The sequence below is a fragment of the Orycteropus afer genome, unplaced genomic scaffold (genome assembly GCF_000298275.1).
Source record: "Orycteropus afer afer isolate SDZICR_OR568_19922 unplaced genomic scaffold, OryAfe1.0 scaffold00126, whole genome shotgun sequence".
NCBI classification, from domain to species: domain Eukaryota; kingdom Metazoa; phylum Chordata; class Mammalia; order Tubulidentata; family Orycteropodidae; genus Orycteropus; species Orycteropus afer.
In genome coordinates, this window is record NW_006921713.1 from 8,768,973 (window position 1) to 8,784,083 (window position 15,111).

Consider the following 15,111-nt stretch of genomic DNA (forward strand, 5'->3'; position numbering starts at 1 on the left):
CCAGTTACACAGGTAATGGCAGTCAGATGGAAACTAAACTACATTTACTTTTAAAAGAGACTTCCCTCTGCAAATGCAGGTCCTTGCTTCTTTGTTCTTAATCCCAGATCCCCTTGGCAAACTCTCCTGTGTAATCTCCCAGAACAGCTGGGTCAAGATTGCATTGTCAATTATTAAATGTCCATGTTCCCTGCAAGGCAGCATTTAATCATGAGGCACTCCAAAAAAAGTATGACATAGAAAGGAGGGGAAGGAAGCCAGTGGAGAGGCAGTTTTCATTCTTTCAACATTAAACCAGAGGGATTTGGAGCACAGATGGCACCCTGTTGTCTTTCTGAATAAACTGCAAGACACTGACCATGCCCAAGGTAACCAGCTTCTTCTCTTATTGCTCAGGAGGCCCATTCCATAGCTATTTTGTAGATGTTTCTTTTAAGAGATGTATAGTCTTATTAATTTGTTATCCTTACTACCCTAAGTTTTTCTGTTAATTTACATTGATGGAAGAGTTACTGAAATTTTGGCATCCACGAACTTCCTATTGATCTGAATCCCTGAATCTCAGGGAAGCCACGCTTTGTCCCTTTTCTAGAGTGTAAAGGGTCACCTTGGCATGCAGCCTGTCAGTAAATGCAGTGATACAGCTTTTCGTATGGCTGTTATTTCTTTGCAATTAACTGTAGCTTAAGGAAACCCAAACCTAACCCACTGCCATCGAGTTGATTCTGACTTATAGCGACCCTGGAGGACAGAGTCGAACTGCCGCCTTCGGTTTACAAGGCTGTAAATCTTTATGGAAGCAGATTGCCTCATCCTTCTCCTGCGGAGCAGATGGTGGGTTTGAACTACCAGGATTTTGGTTAACATTCTTAACCACTGCACCCCCACAGCCCCTTTCACCTTAAGGAAATCATTGCAAAATTAAATTTGTTCTTCCAGTTCAAGAGGTATCTGAATCCTGGGGAGAAAAGGCATGTTTTCAGGAAGTAGAGAAATATGTGACAAAGAATATGGCTCTATAGATGTTGAAGATAATCCTTGAAAATGATGATCTTTATGTCTGTCCTTAAGGAGCTCTGGTAGTGCTGTAGTTAAGGCATTGGGCTGCTAACTAGCAGGTAAGTGATTCAAACTCACCAGCTGCTCCATAGAAGGAAGATGAAGCAATTTACTTCCATAAAGATTTATAGCCTGGAAAACCTGATGGGGGTTGCTATGAGTCAGACTCGACTCAGTGATAGTGGTTTTTGGGTTGTGTCTATCCTTAATGGCCACACCTTCTGGAAAGACTATCTTTGAACTTCAACCCAAGCTCATTTTCATCCTTTGTTTCTCAAATGCCTTCTTCCTTAAATCAGTTGTCACCTTGGTACAGCAAGATGGGTGAACCTTGACGTGGACTTCATTGTTCTTATTTCTGAATAACCTGAAAAATAACTTAGAGATACTTGTAACTTAAAATGGATTGAGTGTGGAGTTAGAATCTGATGTAAAGGGGACAAATTTCTAAATCAAGTAAGATTGAAATTGAAGTTATTGAAAATGAACCCTGAGATTACAAAATTTAGAATTGCCTAGATCCTTAATTCAGTTTTTATACAGAATGATGAATGAAGATGTTTTACCTGGAAGCCCATTTCCTATTGGAACAGTGGATATAAGAATAACTTTAAAGGATTATTTATTAGAAAGAATAATGCATATTAGCACAATTTCTAAAATCAATAGGATTGTCATAACGGAAAACATTCTTTTGGGAATAGGGGCAACATATGATGCCTGTATCTGGCAATATAAGATGCTTCCTTCCTCCAGATGCTACAGTTTTTGAATCCTAGCCAATGTCATCCAGAGTCTTGCAAGTACTAACAATTCTTGGTGGAGTTAATTTGTTGAATGGTTAAAAAAAAAAAAAAAAAAAATTATATTAGCAGATTGCTTCCCAGAAGCTATTTTATTGTATGTTTTATATATGAGTTTTTACATACATATGAGCCTTGTGTATTTCTTATTACCATAAATAATATGCACTCTGTTTGTTGCATGTACTGTTTTAATCCCTGGGAATTCTGAAGAATAAACTGCTCCAAGACAAAGTTCGCTGTTAAATGTAGAAAATGTTAAGCTGGGGATGATGAGAAAGGCAGATTTATGGCCCTGTCCCATTTAGCTATGGTTTTATTTACATCTCTTAAGCTAAGCAGATTTAGAGCTGATTAACTCTGATATGGGAGATCCCCTAGGAAGCTCAAGATGGTTTACTCTAAGCAGTGTCTGTCAGCAACTAAGGATATGCTTCTTTCCTGTTCAGTGTGTATTCATTTAACACTATAAATCTCCATAAACAAAGTACAGGACATGTCAAATTTTCATTTTTCTAAGTCATATTAAATCAGGCTCCAAGCCACCCCTTGCTAAAGTGGACACGTCCAATTCATGGTTCTTCTTCAAGTAGACCTCCTTTTTCTCTTAGGCTGAGCAAAGTGCTGGACAATGAAGGGGGAGGCAGAGATTCTAGCCAAGTCACACTGATCACGGCTACCTTTTGCAGTTCACATTGCTGCTCCATCAGCTGCCGAGATGCAACACTGGCCACCCCCCCCCCCTCCCCACCCATACCCCGCCCCCCACCCAACTCCAGTTTCCAAGGTTCCTCTGCCCCAACCAAGGGCTTGGCCATGGACACCCAACCACTGCTCCGTGGCCCCATACTTAGTGTCTAGTCTCCACAAGCACCACATAGCCATCTTCCATTTAAGATTCTGTCATCTCGGTGACAATGGTGGAAGATGGGTCAGATCTCAAAACCCACTGGTCCCCAGGACCAGGGGTTTCAATAGCCCCGCATTGCTCTCTTTTATCTTCAAAGTTCCAAACCTCCATCTGCTGCCCCTGGAGAGGATCCCCTTTAACATTAGTTGATAGAACACATCACGTCCCTTTTACTCCCTTCAGAGGACTCTGCACTGTGGCGGAGGGGAAACGGATGACTCACTTTGTTACAATAACAACCTCAGCAAGTCAGTGCTGGGACACTTAATGGAAACAAAACCGAGAATAATTACTACAAAAAGTGTTTAGAGTGCTTCCAATTCTTTTTCTAAATCTTATATGTGATAGCCTTAGGGGCTTAATCACAGTACGACTGAGGTTATTATCTGATGTTTAATCAAATTATCCTTAATAAGCCATTCCTTGAGTGTCTAATGTGCAAAATACCATGCTAGACATTGTAGAAAAGATAAAATTAAAAAGACATGTTTGCTACCTAAAGTCAGTTTGAAGTCTTGACGAGGAGATAAGACATAACCACAAATAAATATGGTAAGAGCATCATGTTGCTGTTGTTATGTGCCATCAAGTCAGACCCGACTCATAGCAGCCCCACCTTGGGCTTCCGAGGCAGTATCATTACGGAAGTAGATTGCCCAACCTTCCTTCTGAGGAGTGGCTGGTGGGTTTGAACGGCCAGCGTTCTGGTTAGCAGTCAAGTGCCTTAGGCACTATGCTACCAGAGCTCCTAAGAGCATCATGGAGAAGGTAAAAACCAGGTTTCTTTGAAGCCCTTCCAAGCTTCACTTCCCATGGAAGGTGCCAGTTAGGGGACCTTCGTAGTGGAGATGGAGCTTGGGATAAGTCTTGAGAGGGGCAGGATTTCAATAGACAGAGACCAGATAAAATATTTGTAGTGATGCACCTTGTCTTTCTCTTATGCAGTCCCTGCTGGACTAAAGGGTACCAGCTATTGGTTGTCCTTCTTACTACTGCTCAGAACACATGATGTGATGGGGTTATCATGAAACTTCCACAAAGATAGGCATTCTTCCTAAGGTCTGTCTATTATCTGGAGGCCAGACAGAGACTACTCTCACCTTTTGGGGTAGAAATGGAAGGTTATTTTTATTTATTCTTTTGTTTTTTAAATAATATTTTTTATTGTGGTAAATTAACATAAAATTTGCCATTGTAACCATTTTTAAGTGTACAGTTCAGTGGCATTAATTACATTCACAATGTTGAACAACTATCACGACTATTTCCAAAACTTTTTCATCACCCCAAACAGAAACTCTACCCAAAATTTCCAATTCATTCTGACTTCTGCATCCTTCATTATACTTTGTCCTATCTGGTTGTTCTCTTCCATCCCTACGTCTGTGTATTGCTGTATATCATCTCCACAGTCCAGCCCTGCTCATTATTTGATCTCCACAAATCACAGCTTGCCTTCTGTGGGGACCACTCAAGGATCAACTTAAATAGACGTTATCACTACGGTGCTTGCTTCAGGCCACTCCTGAAGCACAGCGGCCATATGGCTGCATGGAGAAAACTTCCAGAGGTTAGCTTACCAGTCAGTGTTGAAGAAATGTGGCTTGAGTTTGAGGAGCCACTGGGAAGGATGTATATGTGTATTTTAGTTTCCCCAAGGGATCTTACCCAGGCAAAGAACCAACTAGACTAGCTAAGGGCTAGGGCTGGAAAAGTATAGCACAGCCCAGATATGCAGGCTCTCAAGCTCTCTTCCTGTCCATTTGTGTTTGTCTGTTATAGATGGAGTTCCCGAAGGTCCTCCCCAACCAGAGGACCTTCCTATCTGCCGTCCTCAACATGCTATCACTCAGCCTCTCCACAGCATCCCTGCTCAGCAACTACTGGTTTGTGGGCACACAGAAGGTGTCCAAGCCCCTGTGCGGAAAAGATCTGGCAACCAAGTGCTTTGACATGCCGGTGTCCTTGGCTGGGGACAACACCAACACATCAACCCAGGAGGTGGTGCAGTACAGCTGGGAGACTGGGGATGACCGGTTCTCCTTCCGCACCTTCCACAGTGGCATGTGGCTATCCTGTGAGGAAATCATGGAAGAACCAGGTAACCCTCACCCCATCTGCCTGTTTGTTTGTTTGTTTCCCCCAAAGGATCCTATCCAGGCAAAGAGCCCCTGCTGGGCTAGATAAGGGCTGGGGTAGGAGTGGGAAGTCCAGCACACACACCAGGCCTCACCTCCAGGCTCAGTATCATCTACCCCTGTGAGGTGTCCCTTCTCCATAGGGATCCCTTTTAACCAAGTCAGAAGTCCATCTGGTGTTTCATCTCTTGCCTCTTTACTAGTGGATGCCAACAAAGGGTCTCGCTGATATCAAGTAGGATTTATCTTGAGGATGGCATTTAGACCTTTAAGATTATGAGAATATCCATTCTAGTAAGTGAGAATTGCTATTTAGAAACAAACCAAGTTGAGATGAATATTGTAAATAAATAAATAAAGTCCTAGCTAGCTCTACCTAGCTATGACCTTACAGTTGACTCTTGAACAACAGATGCTTGGGAAGCCTACCCTCTCTGCACAGTTAAAAATCTGCATGTAACTTGTGACTCCCCCAAAACTTACTACTGTTAACTGAAAGCCTTCCAGATAACATACACAGTCGATTAACAGTTTTTACCATACAGTTATTAATTTTCACACAAAGACACACACACACACATACAATAGATAAGTTTATTAACTGCACGGCATAATGATTATTTACTATTCTTTAAGTGGAAGTGGATCATCATCAAGGCCTTCATCCTCCTCATCTTCATGTTGAGTAGGCTGAGGGGGGAGGAGGAAGAGGGGTTTGTTGTGCTGTCTCAGGGGTGGCAGAGGCAGAAGAGGTAAAAGAAGTGGAAGGGGAGGAAAGAGAGGCAGGCACCCACAGTATTAACTTTACCAAAATCCATTGTGATTTTCCTGACTTTTTTCCTTGCTCATTTCTCTAAAACTGTTCCTATACAGTATTTTCTTCCACCATTTGCTCTAGTTTCAGTGCTACAGAAGCGCCCATCCGTGTCATAAAAGCAGTCAAAAGCAGTCTTGAATAATCACAGCCTTTCTGCCAGATTGCCTAATCTCAATTTATTTTCTGGCACTGTTTTTCTATGTCTTCTTCCTTATCATCTGGCACTGTTTCAGAAGCACTCATCTCCATCAAAATGCCTTCTGTTCATTTCTCTGGTGTGGTGCCCGTTAGCTCTCTTGGAAAACATCCCCATATTAGTGGACCCATGCAGTTCAAACTCATGTTGTTCAATAGTCAACTGTATGGGAATAACTTCATCTTTACAGGCCTTGATTTTCTCATGGTGAGATTAAACGATCAGAGGACCCAAAACCAAAGTCACTGCCATCAGGTCAATTCTACCTCATAACATACCCCATTCAGAGCAGCTGATGTGTTTGAACCGCCAGCCTTCCAGTTAACAGCCAATTGCCTTACCCACTACGCCACCAGGGCTCCTTAAAAGATCAGAGTAGAACACCTTTAAAGCCTCTTCTACCCCACCTTGCCCTATCCCTCCGCCAAAAAAAGTCTAAGTTTTCTCATTCTAAGTATTATTGTTGCAATTTTAAAGGAACTGAAGCCAGAGAGGATAACTAGATCATATAAGGAGGCCCATGAGGAGCTGAGATAGACCCTCCTAGATCTCTTGCTACCTTGGTGCATACCAGCCAAACAGGCATTGTGCCTACATATATTAGTCAACACGGGTTCCTCAGGTTTGAAGGAATTAGACTGAGAACTCCAGCTCCTCCCGCCACACAGCATCCAACAGTCATCTTGTGGCTTGGAAAGAGAGCTCCTGGTAGGGAATTTTTTTCTAGTCTTTATATTCCTAATGGAGAGCTCTGATGGCTTAGTGCTTAAGGCATTTGACTGCTAATCAGAATGCTGGCAGTTCAAACCCACCAGCCCCTCCTTGGAAGGAAGAATAGGCAAGCTACTTCTGTAGAGTTACCGCCTTGGAAGCCCAAGGAGGGGTCGCTGTGAGTCGGATTCGACTTGATGGCAATGAGTTTGTTATTTTATATAGATATATATTCCTAATGGGCTAAGTTGAAAAGAAGATGAAAGGGGAATATAAATGTATGTGTATTTATAATTGTAAATGATTGCGGTGCCATTTAGCACTTCTCTACCCCCAGTGCTGGAAACAATTTAGAGCTATTCAGTCCACTAGCACAACAGCAGCAAAAAAGATAGCGGTTAATATTAGAATTGTTAACTCTTCTAGATACAGGAAATGGGAACATTTTTCTGTGTAGGCACTCTCAGGGAAACATCTTGCTCTTTATTACCAGTAATAGAGAAGAAGGAAATTAATTTGGATGACTCTTGTCCATGCTATTCATTTATCCTGGCATTTCTGCCACCCTTCAAGAGAAATTTATTGATATTATGATATACTAGGCAGGCACTGTGCCAGAGTAAACGGAACAGCACCAGACCTGGGTTTGGGGGAGGCTTTCATCTCAATTGTCCCAGAAAGCATCTCCACAAAGTTGTATCTTGTATATGTTTCAGGCGAGAGGTGCCGAAGCTTCAATGAACTCACACCACCAACCGAGAGAGGTGAGAAAGGACTGCTGGAATTTGCCATGTTGCAAGGCCCATGCTACCCCACTGTCCAATTCGGAGGGAAGCAGTTGATGGAGAAGGCTTTTCTCCCCCACCTTCCCTTTGGGCTTGTGGCAAGTATGTAGGTTTGATTATAAAATTTAGTTGCTATTAACATGATCCAAATTACACAGGCAGTCCCTGAATTATGAACAAGTGCAATTTCTAAATCTGTCTTTAAGTAAGATTTTTATGTAAGTCAGGACAGTTAGGTATGGTTTGTATCTAACATCAATTAGTCAAATGCTTGTCTTTAGAGTGTATAGTGTACCTTTCTATGCATAAAAAAAAATTAAAGAAATACTTCCAGATAATTAATATATCTTCAACATAATAACACAGTAATAGTAACGTTTTGATGCACATTGCAAAGTAGCACCCATTTACAGGGCTTTACGGGGGTTGTTTAGTAACTACAGGTTGCACGTAAATCAGACATCCATAACCCAGGGACTGCCTATACTTTGATCTGCTTTTTCTTTCTGTGCCCCACTGGGTGACTCAAATCCCTCCTCTATGAAATCCCTTTCATTCATCTTCAATCAAGAATGCAAAAATGTAACAGCAGGGATAAAGTTCACAAATAGAAAATCACCAACAGCTCTTACTCCTTTACCAGCTTTTGCCAAGTAACAATGTTGAATCACAATTTTTTGTAAAATGGAAGGACAAAGGAAGGATGGGGAGGTGGGGGAGAAGAAAGGAAGAAGAGGAGAAAGAAAAAAAACTGATTCTCTCAAAATTAAATAAGGAAAAAGTTATATCCCTGCAAGATTTTATGAAAATTGGATTATTTCTTCTCAAATCTCCCTAACAGTATTTTCAGTCAATCAAGTTTACTTGATTCTATTTTGAATACTGAACAGACTGGGAGCTAAGGGCTGATATCAAAGAACCTAAAATATAGTGATGTTCCTAGCTGGTTTCAGTTGTCTCATTCTCCCCATCTCTGATACTCCTAGGCTTTTTACTTCTAATAAGCATCATGTGTTCACCCATTAGTTCAGTTATTAACTGTCAGGGTGAGCAGTCCTTCTTCCTCTGGTTTCTCACAGAGATCCTCTGGTTATCACTGGGAGCCCAAATCACCTACATTGGACTACAATTCACCAGCTTCCTCCTGCTACTAATGGACTTGCTATTCACTGGAAACCCTGGCTGCGGACTCAAGCTGAGTGCCTTTGCTGCCATTTCCTCTGTGCTGTCAGGTGAGTGGCTCCCAAAGGGGCAGAGGTGGTTGTCCTCAGCCACCTTTGAAGCTAAAGAGTATGAGTATCCCGAGGGGAGGAGGAGGAGCCCAAAGGCAGTACGAAGAATGGAGCATGAGATACATTACAAAATGATTAATTTCTAAGTTCATTTTATTAACGTTCTTAATATAGTTTGGTTTCTTTTTCAGTCATGACATACACACAACTTTTCAAGACTACCTTAGTTGGATAAAGTGAGAGATACATATATAAAATCAAGAATAATGTATGCACTGCTAGAATGTCCAAATATATCATAGAGCTAACAAGGGGTAAAGTTATGATAATTTCTTGGCCACAGCCAATTACGCTGAAGGAGAGAGTAATTGAACTTGTGGGCTTGGGACCATAGCCACAGGGACATCAAGTTCAATTGACAAAACATACTACACAAAAACATTATTCTGCATCCTACTTTGGTGAGCAGCAACTGAGGTTTTAAAAGCTTGTAAGTGGCCTAGAACAACGAGTCTGTTCTCATTCAGAGCAAAGAAGAATGAAGAAAACCAAAGACACATAGAAACAATTAGTTCAAGGGATGAGTAGACCATGCAATCCGCAGTCTATATGACCATAAGACTAGAAGAACTAGATATGGTGCCTGGCTACCACTGTCAACCACTTGGAAAGGGATCAGTGCAGGAGATCCTGGATAGAGTGGGAGAACAATGTGGAACAAAACTCAAAAGCATTAAAAAAAAGAAAAATATGTTTACGGCTCTGATAGAACCTAGTGAGACCCCTGAGACTGTGGCCCCTTAGTTACCCCTCAGGTCTGGAACTGAACTCACTCCTGTGGCTTCCAGACAAACAACAGACAAACATATAGGCTGAACATTTGTAATAGATAGATACATTCCTTGGAGTGATCAAAGGGCAGTGTTTGCACAGGGAGATAGTTTAGCGGGTAGGAATGCATAGGAAAGAAAGGCACAGGGAGAAAGTGAGAAGAAAGCTATTAAATTGTGGGGAATTGCAGTCAATGTCATGAAACAAAATGTGTATAAACTGCTATGTGGAAAATGAATTTGCTCTGTAAGCTTTCACCCAGATCACAAAAATTTAAAAGAAAAAAAAAAAAAATACACTAATTGAACAATTGCTTTTAAAAAAAAAGAATCAAGTCAATAGTCGGGGTATGGGCAGGATAGGTAAAAGGGAGCAGTGGCCCTGAGTGCAATGCCCTTGGTGTGGCATTAGCATGGTGCCTAAACACTTGACTGCTAACCAGAAGGCTAGTGGGTCAAACCCACCAGCCACTCCTCAGAAGGAAGATGGGGCAATCTACTTCCTTATGGTTACTGCCTCGGAAACCCAAGGAGGGGTCGCTATGAGTTGGGTCAAAGATGTGAACTCAAGAAGTCCCCATTGCTGATTAGTCTCCTTGGTAATGTGGTGGTTCATGGATAATAGAATGCCCCAAGCTAGACCTGCACGTTGATGCAAAATGAAGAGGTTGCTCCAAAATTATACTTCCATTAGATGGTGAAGACACCCTTTGTCTAAGGGCTCTGCCTTTCTGTTTGCTCTGTAGGCCTTCTGGGGATGGTGGGCCACATGATGTATTCACAAGTATTCCAAGCAACTGCCGATTTGGGTCCTGAGGACTGGAGGCCACATGCTTGGAATTATGGCTGGGCCTTTTAGTAAGTATTTATCATCTCCTGAATCTTCCTAGTCCCTTCCCCAGTCAACCTTCATTAGATTTTCTCCCCTCAACTAGATGCTTGCTCTGTGTCTTTCTACCTTCTCTTCATTCCTTATCTCAGAAGTCTGTCACAGTCAAACATAGGGCTGGACCATCAGGTCGTAGCCACTCTTTCCCCAGCTCCTGAAGACAGAGAGGATCCTTCCAACCCATTTTGTGAGGGTGTTGCCTTGTCCACTTGTTCTGCTGATAGAGCTGTAGCAATCACGTCTTCCCCCAACATATATGTTGCCCATGGGAAATGAAACACTCTGTATGGCTTATGGAAATTCTTTATATTTTATAGTTATATTGGAGGACTCAAGGCATTGGAGGACAGAGGAACTGAAGAACTAGCCTTAAAATTTGGATTTAATTCCATTCCTTGTGAATGACTCTCTCTTCTCTTCTAATTTCTTTCTCCTACTTCCATTTTTATTCCATAAAACTGTTAGAAACAAAACTTTGCCTACCCCTAGTCATTCCCTAATTTTTAAAGGACTAAGAGTCAGTTATTTTAGATCTCTCTTTAAAAAAAAAAAAAAGCCAGAAGTAACAAACACATTCAAGCTTAACTTTCCCATCATTCTAAAGCTTCTCATTTTTTCCCTATAGGAGATTGAACACTCTTTATACACTGCATAGCTGCCACTTCAGACTTGAATTTCCTTTCTTAAGAAAGCAATATAAAAACCTATATAGGATTTTTTTTCTTTGAATGTCTTATAAGATTCTATATCCCTTCTCATGGTTTAATATATGCTATTTGATTCAGTGGTATTGGTCTACTCCACTAGCCACCTTATCAGTTTAGCTCATTTTTCAAACCCAGAGTTTCTCACCTTTGGCTATCTTCAAGCCATTCTGAGTACAAACTACAAAACTCTCAGCCCAGCTGCTAAGCAGTCTTAATAGTTTATCAGAGGCAGTAAAGAGGAACATACAGAACCTGCACATGGCCTGCCTCTAACCATCACTTGGCCTCACAGAATCTCTCACTAACTCACAAAACTTCCTGTTTCCTGAGCTTCCCAAAATTATGGGGAGGTTTAGGGGTTTGGCCTTCCAAGTTTTTAAGAATATATTTGCTATAGTTCTCTGGGTTTTTGTTTTTTTTCTTTCCTGAATTTATTCAGTTTCTCTTCATCTCTAGCTTCTCTCCCGTGCATTATAAACTCTCTTATGTCAAGAACCACAGTTTTCATAATAAGCAAATTTCACTAGTGCAACCTATAATGCCACCAGATTTGTACCAAATGTTTCTTAAATGCTTCTCAAAGGCTCTAAGATAGCTACAAAGGGTGGAGGAGGAGAGATGATTCCTCTTGGCCTCTCAGTGAAAGAAATCTTTCACAGGTGTATGTGTCTTGGGAGCTCTGGTAGCATAGTGCCTAAGGCACTTGACTGCTAACCAGAAGGCTGGAGGTTCAAACCCACCAGCCACTCCTCGGAAGGAAGGTTGGGCCATCTACTTCTGTAGTGACACTGCCTCAGAAACCCAAGGAGGAGCCGCTATGAGTCCAGCCCGACTTGACCACAGTGTGTTTGGTTTTTTTGTTTTATGTGTCTTGGGGGAAGGAAGGGATAAAGGCTGTTGCATTAGGCTATGCCCACTATATACAGGTGAACTAAATGCCTTTGGAATCTTGGAGATTACAAAAGGTAAAAGATCATAGACAATTATAAACACACATACATACACACACACACAGAGACCTGGGTAAGATAAAAAAGCATGGCATTCCACACAACTAATCAACTGAGTGAAAACAACTGTTAAACCCCTTGTCTGATTTTCATACTTAATGAGTCATTTTCTCTTATTATAAATCACTGATAATGTACCTGCCAAAGACAGACCAAATTTAAGTCCTCTTGCCTGTCCATAGTTCTTTACCTGGAATATGGAAGAACGCAGAATACGGAGGAATGCAGCACTTTCAGGCCCCTAAATTCCTAAAAGGCACTGGCCTAGTCTACTAAAATGAAGAAATGGTTGTGTTTTGTTTTCACCCCTGTGAGAAAGATACTTATGGTCTACCTTTTGTGTACTTTTTTCCCTAGCACGGCCTGGGTTTCCTTCACCTGCTGCATGGCATCTGCTGTCATCACCTTTAATATGTACACCAGGATGGTGCTGGAGTTCAAATGCAGGCACAGTAAGACCTTCAAAGAAAACCTGACTTGCCTCCCACATCACCACCAGTGTTTCCTTCAGCAACTGTCATTAGCAGCCCACCCGAGGGGACCTTTGACCAGCTGCCACCAGTATCAAAATCAGCCCATCCGCTCTGTCTCTGAAGGAGTTGACTTCTACTCAGAATTACAGAACAAGGGATTTCAGCAAGCACCCAGCCAGCAGCTGAAAGAAGTGGTTGGGTCATCTGTAGAGGAAGAGCAGTGTTAGGAATAACTGGGTTTAGAGTACAGGCTAAGCCCTACCTTACCTGTTTGTTACCAACATGTGCTTAAGCCTAAGTTTGTTTCTTGAGTATGGTTTTTAGAGTCTAAGAATAAGGGTATCTTAAAGTCCAAGTCCAGTGGGGCTCCCAGATGCCACTGCTCCCTTCTGCTTCAGAGCTTGTCTGGTTTCACCCATCCCCCATGTTTCCCGTAGCCACCACAACAAATTATCACAAACTGGTCTAAAAACAACACAAGTTTTTTTTTTCTCACAGTTTTGGAAGCTGGAAGTATGAAATCAAGGTGTTGGGAGGGCCATGCTCTCTCTGAAGGCTCCAAGGGGGGATCCTTCTTTGCTTCTCCCCAGATTCTGTTGGCACCTGGCAATCCTTGTGTTCCTTGGCTTATAGCTGCATCACTCAAATCTCTGCTCCCACCTTTACATGACTTTCTCATCTCCTTTGTCTGCATGACATCAGTCATTGGATTTAGAGCCCACTCTAATCTAGTATGACCTCATCTTAACTTAATGACATCTGCAAAGACCCTATTTCCATATAAGTTTCCCTTTCTGAGACTGCAGGTAGGTACAAATTTTGGGGTAGATGTTATTCAACCCCACTATACTTCATATCTTATTTCTCCTTCTTGAGCGTCCAAAATCCTCTTCTCTCCTTTATTAATTGTTGGCTATATTCCAGGTCCTGGAATAACCAATAGAGATTAAAGGAAAAAAATTTAAAAAGAGGAGTAAAATATAGTCCTTGCTCTTGTTGTTGTTGTTGTTATGTGCCATCGAGTCGGACATGACTCATAGAGACCCCTGCTTGGGTTTCCGAGGCTTGCTCTTAAGGGGCTTATAAATATGGCCATCTGCCTGGGATTTGAAAGAGTAGAGGTAGACAATTTAACAGTAGTTGGATTGAGGTTCAACTTCCCAGGAGTGTCCTTGCATTTTCTGGAAGTAATATGAAAGATGGAATGCACTGCTGTGAGTTTGACATCCAGAACTGACATCCCCCACACTCCTTATTAGTGTCCTGTATCCACGTGGTACACATTCAATTAAAAACTTTATAAGTATTATCCTAGAAGCCACCCTGAGAGTAGTATAACATGAGCAGGCCCCTAGAGGATGCAGGGACAGGTCCACTTCAAAGAATGGCCCACCAACACATTTCCAGATACGATAATGGTTTCCCAGTGGACAACCATACTGGAGACTGCCCCAGTCAACAAGGTTAGGGTCTACACTCCTCTCTTTGTCTCCACCCTCTCCTTCTCTCTTATGAGAGTCTTATTCTATTATCTTCTCTATAAAGAACGAAAGAGGGGGAGGCCTTCAACGAGATGGATTGACATGGTGGCTGTGATGATGGGCTCAAGTATAGCAGGGATCATGGAGCTGGCGCAGGATTGGGCAGTGTTTCGTTCTGCTGTGCGTGGGTCGCTATGAGTCAGAAACAACTCTACGGCACCTAACAACAACAACAAAGAATGAATGTCATCCACTCATTTGCCCTTTCTCTTTTCCACAAGGGAAAACAAACCATCCTTGATGGCTAAGAAGAATGAGAATAGCACACAAATATGCTCCTATACATATTTTTATTCTGTAACATTTCACATTTTAAATAGTAGTTCCTGACAATATACCAGCTGGCTTTTCTTTAATATGGGCAATAAGGACAGCAATTCACATTTAAGGGTGTTGGTATCACCACAAACAACAGATGGGTAAGTAGAGACCATTTGGGGGATGGTGAGGATGTTGTTTGGAGTTGGGGGAAGGGTTTGTTAAAAGAAAACAAGAAGAGAGACTGGGAGGAGAGTAAGACTCCTACATTTGCAGAAGTCATTACCATTCTAAATAGTGGCTTGATTGCTTTCCTGGCAACATCATGTTGAGACAAGGCAAAGGAAGGAACACTTCCTAGTGGTTGAGTGCCTGTCTGCAAGGAGAAGGAAGTTCAAGGACACATTTGACAAGAGGCCAGTGTCCACTGATCAGATGAAGCTTCCTCAATCTGCATCCACCACATACACCCTTCTGTATTGAGTACCAATAGAGCTGGCATTGTGTTTAGCAAGAGAAGGTTCAAACTTATCACAGTCAAAACAATCTGTTAAGTTAGTTTGCAAACACACCATGGCAAATTCGGGGATATTATGTTTTTCTAGCTTCCTCTTAGGTATTTTCTGGGACTAAGTCAGAATGAGCACAGTCTTTTGCGTAAAACAATACCCCCAAACCTAGTCCTCAGTAAACAACTGCATTTTACTGCTGCCTAGAGTGGCTTGCTTCCAGAAAGCTTCAATATGGTAGAG

General features: G+C 41.9%; 2 protein-coding genes across 2 annotated transcripts in view; one reads left to right on the plus strand and one right to left on the minus strand.

Moving 5' to 3' along the window:
• Positions 1–4,554: 4,554 nt before the first annotated feature.
• On the plus strand, positions 4,555–12,787 carry GSG1 (germ cell associated 1). The gene is made up of 5 exons (XM_042781478.1): positions 4,555–4,873; positions 7,351–7,521; positions 8,499–8,651; positions 10,228–10,339; positions 12,445–12,787. Exons 1-5 carry the CDS (start codon positions 4,555–4,557, stop codon positions 12,785–12,787), a joined length of 1,098 nt encoding a protein of 365 aa, XP_042637412.1.
• Positions 12,788–13,418: 631 nt separating this feature from the next.
• The window catches only part of FAM234B (family with sequence similarity 234 member B), a 55,405-nt gene continuing 53,712 nt past the window's right edge, over positions 13,419–15,111 (minus strand). Inside the window, exon 14 of the mRNA XM_007944482.1 lies at positions 13,419–13,487. Coding sequence (XP_007942673.1) covers positions 13,419–13,487 — 69 coding nt within the window. The remainder of the gene's footprint in view (positions 13,488–15,111) is intronic.